Source organism: Hyalella azteca, unplaced genomic scaffold (genome assembly GCF_000764305.2).
Source record: "Hyalella azteca isolate HAZT.00-mixed unplaced genomic scaffold, Hazt_2.0.2 contig8914, whole genome shotgun sequence".
Lineage (NCBI taxonomy): Eukaryota > Metazoa > Arthropoda > Malacostraca > Amphipoda > Hyalellidae > Hyalella > Hyalella azteca.
The window spans coordinates 65296-77281 of NW_025938997.1; the positions used below are offsets into that span (position 1 = coordinate 65296).

Here is an 11986-nt window from a genome sequence, read left to right on the forward strand (position 1 = left end):
TGGCCAAGTCTGCGGATACTAACAAAACTGGAAAGCATAAATATTATATTAACATTGATAGAAGAAAAAAATTTATCGGCCTTCCTTGAATGAATTATTGTTTCGCTCTTTTAAATGGAAAAAAATTTTTTTGGTAGATGAGCGAAGGATGCATTTAAAAAACATCAACTGACGACCATAAACTGGCCTCAAGATGACAGCAACAGAAAATAGGCCAACAGATAATTACTGTCAACAATCTTTCTAGCTGAACTGCTACAATGAATCAACATGGAATAGCGCAGACCATTGCTGCCTCGCTGACGTACATTTTAAAGTTCTCGAGTTTAACATTCAATGCAAATTTCGTCACCTGATTTGTTACGGAAGTTCTGAATTATTAGAATAAAACAGACGTACTGAATTTGTAATCAACGCACCCTGAATAATTTTACCAAGATGGATACCCGTTGGCAACATTTGAATTCCTGCTTCAACCCAGAAAACTTGCTTCAAAATTCAAGATCATTAACAGATTATGAAAAAAAAATTCACAATATACGAAATACTAGACGGAAAATTTTGAGAAACCGATGTTGATAATAGCAAGCAATTCTATACACGTCTTGCTTATAAAAATTAGACGCAAACCTAAGCCCAGTAACTGTTGCTTCCAGAGGCGTACGACTTGGCAGCTCCAGCCGTATCGGATGCATAGGGCTCCGTCCCACCGTACGCGGAGGCAGCGGCCGTTGCGCCGGAGGTACTACCGAGACCTGAAATTGCGTTGCGCGGGTTTATGCTCCCCGTCCAGTCGTAGCCTGGGTTGTAATTTATTCCAATACCTGGGTTGAAACTAGGACCGGAACTTGCGTTGAAACTCGGCCCAGGACCCGAGTTGTAACTCGGCGCAGGACCCGAGTCGTAACTCGACCCGGCACCAGAATTGAAAGCTGTCACGGAACCTGCGCTATAATTCGCTTCTTGACCTGCGCCGTAACTCGCCTGGCCATCACCGCTGACGTTGCCTTGGTAGTTACTGTAGCTGCTGCCCGCATCCCAGCCGCCATAACTTCGAAAGTTATTGCTTTCTTTCCCAGCACCACCAAGGGGGGGTAAGGTAAAATTACTACCATCTTGATATGAGTTACCGTCGTTGTAAGCGCCACCAGCTGAATATGCAGCATTGCTCTGTTGGGTGTCAGGGTTCTTGCCACGTCTCTTCTTGTTGTTCCCCTTAGGGACCCAATTCGTGCCTGCAGAATTATCAACCCAGTCTTGCTTGTTGTCAGCAAACCTCCCTCTGCCTGCTCCTCCTCCCCAGTTTTTGTTCCTTGGGCTGGCATTTTTATTCCTGCAGGATAATCCAAAGTTGTTGGGAGGAAAAGCAGAAGAAAGATTATCACCACGAGGATTACCGCGAAAATCTCCGCTATTGTTACCTTGACTATATCCGTTACCGCCCCAGTAAGGATTTCTCCTTTTTGCTTCCTGGTTTTTAGAGGTTAGTTGTTCGAAGTTCTTCCGTTTTTTGGCACGTTTGCTCTCCTCAAAGGTGCTGGGAAGCTGAGGCCCAATCATTGCATTCCCTCGATTTCCTTGGTCGGGCGTGGCAACAGGCATCACGGTTTTCACAACAGGTAGGCCAAAGGCGCCAATGCTGACACTGGTACCAGAGCCTCCAAGATGCGGGGCGTTCCCCATAAGACCTTGACTAAGGCCTTGGTTGTTCTGGTTGAAGGACAACGCAGGGACCGGCATCATGGATTGAGCCTCGATATTCCGCATGAACTGCGTCCGCATGCCCTTCTTCGAGAGCCTAGGATTAGAATTTGCCATAAGAGAATCGGTGACGGTCGGCAAAGATATGGGCAATCGCTTGCCAATAGTTTGGAGACCCTTAGGGATACTGGGACCGGCTATCCCGTCTTCAGGGCGATACAGTTCAACGGTGAGTTGTCTGTTGTAGTAGAACTGCGCGTGGAGCTGAGACACAGCCTGAACTGCGTCAATAGGGTGAGCCATTTCTGTGAAAACGAAATCCTGTCAATTTCCTTGTTTGTACTAAACAAATAAACATGGTCCAGTAAACATAGTGTAATTGACACTATTCAGCCTTAGCGTATAAGAGGGCAAATCACCCGTGTATAATACAGTATCTACGTCTTCTGAAACTATGAGCCTCGAGAAGTAAATAACTCTTCAAGAGATTCTCATTTGGAGAAAACAATGGGATAGAGAAGACCGAATATATAGCGAGATTATAGACTCGAGTAGATCGGTGCGTGTGAAGAAGTAACGACGTAAGAAAAGATAGTTTTGAGAAAGGAAGCACTGACCGACAATGGCCTCTCGCGAAGGTTGGTCCAGTTTAACCCTCATGACGGTGCCAGCCACGCTCAGAAGCTCCCGTACGTTCTCGCGCGTAATGCCCTCACACAGCTGGCGACATGGGCAGTGTTAGCACTTCAGAAACGATGAGAACGCTTCCCCAGCATTACTTTAATTACTGACCTTAGTCCAGGATATGTTACACATTTCATTGATGCGCAACCGTCAGCCACAAAATTAGTTCTTAAACAAGCCTTGTAGCAAAAGCTCTGTATAAATATGCTAAGTTAAACTCAGCCTCGAAGTCGCAAACCACGTTAGATACACCGCAAGCCATCCCAGTTTTGCAACGGATTTAAGCCAAAAGGGCTGTGTGCTTGCAGCCACTGCTCCAGTCAGTATAATCTTCACAGCATCTACACCCCAGCAAGCGCCTACCTGTACACTTACTCCGCCTCTCCACCATGCTGAAGCCAATGAGGTTAGGTTAGGTCCGGAGAAATTTATTTGGGTGAAGAGTCGGGGCAAGTGTGGGGGAAGACGCATGCTGGGGTGTAGATGCCGTGAAGACTATACTAATAATAACAGTCTGGAGCAGTGGCGCCTATTCTATTCATCTTACGCCTATTCTATTCAGCTTACGGCGCCTATTCTCCTAGCACTTCGAATCAACATGGGAAGAACATGAAAGTGATGACGGTTTTGGGCAATGCGGGCCTCTAACATGCAACCCATTTCACTTTCAAAATGATATTCCAACCAGAGTTGCAAGTTAGTTGGCCAGTTAAAATAGAGCAACATCTAAAAATTCCACTTACACGCCGGTTGACATAAAACTTGCATCATAAATGTACAATCCCAACAGGAAGCTTCAAGCAGATATGTAGTCGAAAAAGTTATGCCACTGTCAGATTCATAATTTTCACTACAGGGCCGTTGCCGGCACTTCATAAGTATGGCTTACGATTTAAACCAGGATTAGATGCACGCACCCTTTGAAATAATAGACTAAAAACGACCGGAAGTCTATGGAGTGGCTGCCGTGAAATATTAGCAAAAAATGGCTACTTCAAACTCACACTAGCTCGAATTTGATACTAGTGAATGAGTCCTGTTAAGTTTAAGTTGCACTCAAAACAGAAAAGGGAAGAGATAACCTGTGCAAGCCATGGTGAAATCGTGCATTGAACCCGTCAATCATATTTTTTTCAACAATCGTTCAATTCTTGCAACTCTAAATAGTAATTCAAAAGACTGAATGAAACTCCAAGGTTAAGCATACCTATAACCCCAATTCAATCTACTGATCGACAACATTAATAAGTATAAAGAAGGACCATTAGAAGCAACCCACATTTGACACCCTGACCTCCCTAACGAGAGGCAAGGTGATGTTGAGAGATCTGAGCATCCCTTCGGAGAAGCCATACGTATCCAGATTCGGGGGGACAAAAGGAAGACTTTCATTCCTGTTCTTTTTTTTCTTTCTCCTCTTGTCTGCTATATTGGCAGAGACAGCATCTGATTTCTGCCCTTCTTCTGCAGCCGCATCCACGGCAGTCTTTGCCGCAGCCCGCCGCTCCTGAAGCACGCGTTGGTGGTCGTCGAAATCCTGAGTGCACATGAAAAATTTATTTCCGGACCGAAACCGGATCGTTCACGCACTTAGAACTTTTCTTCGTTTGTAAGGATAGGTGTGCACTGTACAGGATAGTAGTTGAAAATATACTACTTAAATCTACCATAAAAGAATGTTAAGATGTTGATATTAGACAGACACCAAAGGAAATTTAACGGAATTTGATTTGAAAATTTGTGTGCTTTAAAACTCTCATATTAAGTTAATACAAGTTAATATTGAGAGTGGATACCTACCATACTTTTTTGCTGAATTAATAAAAACTACTGTAGGCAAGTCAATTTAAACCTTAGATAGAATAATGAACGACAACGAATGTTGGACACAAAGTAGATGAATCTACAATGACCTATAAGGTTTTCACCAACCTGTTCAGCGCAGAGCTGTCGACCCAGCACGACTAGCTTGTTCACAAATTCTATGCATTTTGTGACAAGTTCCTCAGACTCAAACTCTACTACCATAATGCGGCGTCGCACTCGCGCGAACACAATGCCACCCACTGCACAACCAAATTCCTTATATTATTACGTCTATTGGTGCAGGTACTGTTAAATTTATTCAATCAATCCTAACATTTACTGATTTAAAAATAAAGTTAGAATTTTGTAGCATACAAACATGAGGTTCATCATCTACTACGGTATATATGTATGTGGACTGCACATGGTTTTATCATGTTCTGCGCTATTACCTCGAGGCACGTATCAAAAAATGTGTTAACACACAGAACTAAGTGCATATTCATTCAAAATAAGTAACAAATATTCCGCAATAATCATTTATCATCACCATCGTACAATATTGATATCAAACCTCATTGGTACTTCAAGAAGAAAGTCACTTGCCTTCCTTATTCAGAGCAACAATAATTTTTCTAAGGTCATAGCCATTAGGACTGTTGCTGATAAAGACCCTGTATTGAGGGCCACGAGTTTTGTTGCCTTGATTAATAATATCGTGAATAATGAGATGGTTGATTTCATCGTAAGATTGCAGAAGTTCCTCAGGCTCATCAACAGTATTTAAATCCATCTGGAATTTCAGACTTTCCTTCCCGGAAGCACCAGTTGAATTTTTTTCTGGATCTCCAGGATGAACACTAGGCTCATCTTCTGAAGCTTTAGGTTCAATGATTGGCTCCATTTCTATGTCTTCAGCTTGATTAGTTGACGTTTGCACCGTATTTTCAGGATGATCAGTTGCTTTTACTTCTAATGTTTCAGGTAGTTCAGTTGGTTGTTCTTTCAAAATTTCAGCACTTGTGTCAGGACAGTTTCCTTCAGTCGCAGAATCATTGACCTCTAAAACTTCTTGCTGCGTGGTGTCGACAAAAATGTTGGTAGGTAGTCCTTCATCAGTGTCCTATAAGATGCAAAAATCTTTAAAACCATTTCAAGTTACAGGCAGCGCAGGTCATTGAATTTTTCAACATGGGCTCAGTTTACTAAAAGAATGGCACACACAAGCCAAATGATCGATCTATTCAATACCAGCAAACCAAATTGTTCAGAAAGTACATCGAAGTTGCTTCAGTTTGTCAGATAGTAATTGAAGACTATTGCTGTGGGCCGGGTTAAGAAACCAGCTAATTTTTTTTCTTACTTAGATAATGGTTGATGATGATGGAAGCATGGCAAAATGGAAAATTTTGAATTTGGATTTCTGGATGGTGTGAGTTGCTTGGCCTGGCCAAGCAATCGTGCCATCTTGGAAAGTGACTTCAAAATCTGGTATGTGACCGTACAAAAAATTTTATAGAATTTGCCTGGCCAGAGCAAGGAAACGACCCAAAATGCCCAAAATTTCGAAATTTTTGACTCCGATTTTTCGAGTCCAGCTTTGAAACGGGTGTGAGCCGACGGACTTGGAGTGCCAAAGGCACACGCCCAACAACACGCCGAATAAAAATACGCTTCCTTTCATTTCACAATGATCGAAATTTTCAATTCAGACTAAAAAACAATTGCCATGTTATACTTATTGATCAAATATAATGATCCACTGAGAAGCAAAATGTCATTACTCTATTTTCAAGCACTATTGATTAAAAATTTAGCATTGATCAGCAAGCAACGGATACATAAGTAGCAAGTGTGGTTATTGCATGACAAACCTGAACAGCTGTGATCTTGGAACTGTTGATGCCCATACCATTCATTTGCTCAATGCATTTCTGCGCTGCCTCCACTGAGTCAAACTCAATGACGGGCTTGGGCCTCACAAGCCGAGCAAATGATACGGAACCAACTGTAATAAGTTTCAAATCATAGATTTTACCAGCAAAAAAGAACTAATATAGGCAACAATCAACAAAAAATCGGACATCAATTTACACCAATTACAAATACAGCAATGAATAACATTCAATTCAACACGTAAATAATGTTAATTCGCCTACATTGCAGTAAAAATAACTAGGAGCAATAAAAAACATCAATATTACTAAAAAATTAAACTCGGAATCAATAAGTATAGAAATCATCACTCACTTGTGGTGTTGATAAACAAAACCAAAGCCTTGAGATCAAAGATTCGAGGAATATCGCCAAAACACACTCTGTACTCAGGTCCCTTTGTTTTTTCCATCAACTTGCGAGCACTCCAGATGAACAAGTGATTGATATCATCAATGACAGCAAGGTGATGGTCCAAGTCTTTAGTCAAAGACTTGAACTGTGAACATATGTTCTCAGAACATTTATCATCTGTCGCGATTGTCCCATCTGGACTAGTTGCACAGAAGACCGGCTGCAAGAGAGAAAGTTTGTAATTTACTTAGCTGGTAATGCCATGTGACAAAATAATTATTATTTACATAAATTGGTACAAGTAGTTAGCTACACAAGTCTAAAAATGAATCATTTTATGCTAGTAATTATTTTTTGTGTCACACATTCTAGAAACTACAGTAATAATTTTTTCTAAGACAATAAAATGGAGCCTATAGTAATCAAGATTTCTCTGCACCCATATGTTTGGGCTTTGTGGTACCCTTTAAAGTCCATAACACTAGCTATATCTCAAGTTGATGAATACCTACTCAAATAATTGTGACATTAGAAAAATTCTACTTCATGTCATACAGTTTTGTAAGATTAGAATGAAGAAAAAACTAATCACTTGGCTTCTGACGTCCATGAAGTAAGCCCGCTTCACATCATCACTGGCCCAGTTTATCCCTTTCTTCCTCATTCGCATGAGCTTCTGCCGCCAAAGTTTCTTAGAATCGAAATCTCCTTTAGTTCCTTTGGCAAAGATTACTTGGCATGCCTTGCATTTGGATGGATCAAATACATCATTTTGAAAGCATGGGCTGTGGAGGGCACAAGTTTTGTGCACCTCTGCACGAGCTAAAGTGCTACGGCATCCTGTAATGGAGCACATCTGCTGCTCTGATTCTTGCTTAGGATTGCTTTGGTCGGCTCCTGATGAATCAAGTTGTGTTTTCTTGGAAGGTTTGACTGGAGATGAAAAACCATCAGCTGTGATGATCTGAAAATAATTTTATTTGTAAGATTAATCAAGCATCAACATGACTTGCTTAGAGTTTACTAATGCCTAGAAATGAAACCTTTGTTGTAAATAAAATAAAAATTCATGGGTTGCTTGCCTCAACAAGGATTTGAGTCTTAAAGGGAAAAATTATTGCACTTGAAATCTATGTCCCAAAAAAATAGTTTATTGAGACTAGAACAACCATTTCCAAATAATTATCAGGTTAAAAATCATGAACATAAATACTCATGAACATTGTCAGCAACAATCAAGGTTTGGTAGGTATATGTTTGGAGAAAGAGTGAAATGGAGGAATTTGATAATAACTGAGAAATAAAAATTTCAATTCTTCCACTGACAAACTAAGGGGCAGTTTGTTAGTTTAATGGTCAAATGTTTACTAGCACTTCAGCTATTTAGCTATCTTGCACTGAAAGTGAAGATAAACATCACCAACAAGGTGAAAAGTCTCAGTTATTGAAAGTTTCTTAAATAAAAAAAATCATTCATCACACATAAGAGGCAGGAAGGTCTCAATTGTCCAGTCTGCTAAAGCTGGCTCAAAAGAAGCAGTGTAAGCATCTCAAAAAGACCAAAGTGTCAATGAGGGACAGGTGAACAGCAACAGAAACTAAGACACTAGAACAAGAGGTCGCTTAGACCTCTTGCAACAATATTTGATTCAGCTGCCCGCACAAGAGAGACAGAGACGGGAAATGTAAGGAATTCTTCCTACATAATAACTTAACCCCACAACTGAGACCAACGGTCAGACACCGCAAGCTCAGTGGTGGGCGCTCAAGAACAATCCCCCTAGGAGCGCGAAACCCCATGGGACTTCTGACAAGCACAGACACTTGTCAGAAGTCTCCCCCCTGAGGGGGGGGGGGCAAACTTAGAGGCAATTGGTCTAATGAATCAAATATTGTCACATTTATTTTTACTGGAGTCAAACCTCAACTAATATATGCTTAGTTAATGAATGAATCAAACCTCAACGCAAATGCTTAGCATGAAAAAAATTATTGTTACATTACCTTGATAACTGTGATTTTTTGCCCTTGAATGACGTTTCCATTGAGTGAGAGGATGATGGACAATGCTGCAAGAGCTGGTCTAACCAAAACTTCACACCGACCAGCAATCACATCAGTTATTTTATCCACTACCAGCCCTTCGAAGGTAACTGAAAGAGATTTAATTTATTTGTACAATTTCCTCTTTGAACATTATGGTATATATCAGTAAGTTATAAAATAAAAGCATGATCAATAGAGCCTTGGCAATCAAAACCATACATCAAATACATGTAATTCATTAAAAAATTTTAATGGTTCTCAGACTTGATGCTTGCAAATATACCATAGCATATACAAATTTATTTCAAGGCTCTAGCCTTCAGGCACATTTCACCTTTCAAAGCCAATACGTATGTGCAAATAGGATTAGATTATTGTTAGCATGTATCATCTAATCACAATGCGTTTTATGATTAAATTATGCATTAAGTCTTATATTGGCTCAGTTTATTGTCATTCAAAAAAGCAGTTGTAAACATTACCTAATGTTTACGATAAATTGTATGCATACCTTTTGATTCAATTAATGACTTGATGTCATCGGGTGAATAATCTGTTGGCAGATTGCGGAAAACAAGACGAGACCCAAGATATGATGCATTATCATCAATTTCAGTTTTCAAGTCATCAGCCATTGCAAGATCTGGAGCAGGTGTTTGTGCAGCAGAGGATGCTGCTGCAGTGGCAAGATCATCACAACCAATGACACTGTAGGAAAAATTTCATGAAGCACACAAACTTAGTTAGAAGTTTCATGAGTGAACATAATCTTTGAGCATGAGCAAGAAACTTACAAAAGTGATACATAATTTGCAAAAACGTAAGCTAAAAATAATTTGTTTGCAGTGAAATAAATTCATAATAGCTATAAATGCAGTCAAAAAAGGATTGCTTACGCTACCTACCATTATGTGCTTCCTCTCATAGATTGGGCAACAAAAAGTAGTTTTTTTCAGCTAAAAATTAGATCTAGCAAGCCAATTATATATAGGTATACCTGACGGCACACAAATCGCCCAAAATGATAATTTTTCCTACAATTTTGTTTAACTCTGCCACATATTCCAGACTGGAAGCGCTAATATCATTTACAGATATGATAATTTATAAATAAGAGAGATCCATTTTTACAATGACAAACTGAAGATAAGATTCAAAACTTGTTACAGTTTGAATATTAACTTTCACACATTAGGAAATCCATTCATGGCTTGAAAACTGAAGTAACTGCTTCAAATTTGTTGAATTTATATACCTACCATAAAATGGGGTGACACCAACTTGGACTGTTTTGNATGCGCGGACTCTCTCCAGGCATGTCATTTTCCATTGTACCACTGTAGGTGCAGGCCCTCATTATGGTGTTTATCGCTTGCTAGTAGTCCAAGTTTAGTTTATAAGGAAGTGATACTCTTTTTAAGCTTTAGCGTTCAATAAAGATATAATTAAGTAGTAGAGTGAATCGTTTCAACTGGTGTTTTAATGCTGCTGGTTCAGCCAATAAAGATTTGTGCAATTCCTTCAGGCTTCAGGCCTTAAGCTAGCCCTATCTCAGACATAACTTATCAATTTCTTTGCATTTATTTTTTAGTTTTCTTTATGCAATAACCCATGTTTTGTCTTTTTCTCCCTGGTGTTTTTACAGTTAGAGAACTTGCAATGTGTTGTTCTAATGGCCCACTAGTATTCTGAAGCTTTGCACAGTGGTTGACCTGGTGAGTTCCTCTGTCACCACTTGTTGAGTTAATGATGATTGAGTTGCGACAAACATTATTTTGGCTGATGATCATCAGAGCTTCGTCCATGATTAGCCTCAGTCTGATGGATATATAATACTATTCACCACTTGCTTGATTGATTAATATTTTTGATACTTAAATTGTTTTGATAATGTTATTTAATCTTGCTTTACATTTAAATGCTAGTCAATCAGTTAATGAGTATATTTGTTTATAATGATTGCGCTAATGATGGTTTTTTTCAAGGTTCTTCAATTTACCCTTTTTTATACAAGCTAATTTCTTGTGTTATTTCAGGGTTCTTGGTTTGGGCAAGACACTAAAGTCTGTCACTTATGCACCCCACTTTTCCCTTTTCTTTGTTTACGTTTGTATGCTTCATTTTTTTTTGTGTTTATATTTTCTTGTCAATCACGCTCCGTGTTTCATTTTCCTTCACCCCATGGCTAAACCAAATCAGAGATGAAATGTTGAGCGGAGTCAGATATAGTTGAAACCTCTCCGCCTACAACACAGTGTTGGAATTCAGGGATTTTGTAGGTTTGAATTCTAAAGGTTTTTAAATAAATATGGCAACAGTTTGTGACATCAGTGTGGAATTACAGAGGGGTAATTTATTAACTGGTTAACATAGCAATTCGGAAAGCATGACCTAGAAATCTGGAAAGCCCAGCATACCTACCTGTTGTCCATCATCATCACTGACAAGTCTATGCAAGCTGCCACAGCAGTTTCATTGAAAAAAATAGAGCTTACATCATCACAGTAACAAGGATCCAATCAACACTTGAACGCGTCCAACGTCACAGTCACAAGAATCCAATTAGCATCAGAATGTGTGTGACATCACAGCCACTGGAATCCAATTGGCGTTAGAAAGCTAGAATGGACCGCCCCAAATGCACACAATGCTAGCGCACTGATGCTAATTTAATGCGTAATGCTACACTTCTTATTTAAAGTGCGTAATACAATGATGTAGTTATGTCATTATTGATGGAAATTGCAAAGAATAACATCTTCACTATGTACATTCATTCACAAATACATGAAAAATTGCCTATGATTCAATCCACAAGTACAAAACTGACCATCGATGACCATTGATGCAATAAGCTGAGACATGGAAACTCCTTCCGTTACGATCAGGATTACCAACTTGACGAAAAACAAACAAAGAAGGTAGCAGGCCGCAGGGACACCAACCATCAATATACCTACTCATGCAAAAAAATGATAGATACGAATTCTTCTATATTACAAATATATCAGTAACTGACATTCAGCAGAATGGTTTAATAACCTTCGTAAATTGTAAATGTTATACATGCAGGATCAATCGTGTGCAACAACCAAAGTGGCACAAATGACGGTTAGTGTTTACTGTTTACTTGTTAGTTCTCGTTAGGCAATCGGTGTGCAAGGTAACTGCATTAACTGCAGATAATGCTCCCAAACTTGGAGACGATAATTGAGTGAAAACTTTACGTGGTATATTGTGAGCCTTCTAAAGTTTTAATAATGAAGAAATCACAAGGTTCACAGAATCTAAAGGTTTGAATGCTAAATTTTTTACTTTTGAGTACTCTATTGACTATTGAGTCTATTCTAGTCAGTCAACTGTGAAGTGTCATGTTGTTTGTTGTGCATTGCCTTTTCTTCGAGAAGTTTCTCCAACTGCCGATGAGTTTCTCCTCAATTTGAAAGCTGAGGTAATGAAT

At 39.4% G+C, this 11986-nt stretch overlaps 1 protein-coding gene across 1 annotated transcript in view; it reads right to left on the minus strand.

Annotated features, from left to right (window-relative positions):
- Nucleotides 1-82: 82 nt before the first annotated feature.
- LOC108674740 overlaps nt 83-11986 on the minus strand; it is a 15810-nt gene continuing 3906 nt past the window's right edge. The window contains exons 2-11 of the mRNA XM_018162707.2: nt 9038-9234; nt 8485-8633; nt 7073-7444; nt 6442-6700; nt 6066-6199; nt 4798-5314; nt 4318-4451; nt 3665-3922; nt 2319-2421; nt 83-2006 (exon numbers count right to left, since the gene is read on the minus strand). Of these exons, the coding sequence (XP_018018196.1) occupies nt 631-2006; nt 2319-2421; nt 3665-3922; nt 4318-4451; nt 4798-5314; nt 6066-6199; nt 6442-6700; nt 7073-7444; nt 8485-8633; nt 9038-9234 (3499 nt within the window). The 3' untranslated portion in view covers nt 83-630. The remainder of the gene's footprint in view (nt 2007-2318; nt 2422-3664; nt 3923-4317; nt 4452-4797; nt 5315-6065; nt 6200-6441; nt 6701-7072; nt 7445-8484; nt 8634-9037; nt 9235-11986) is intronic.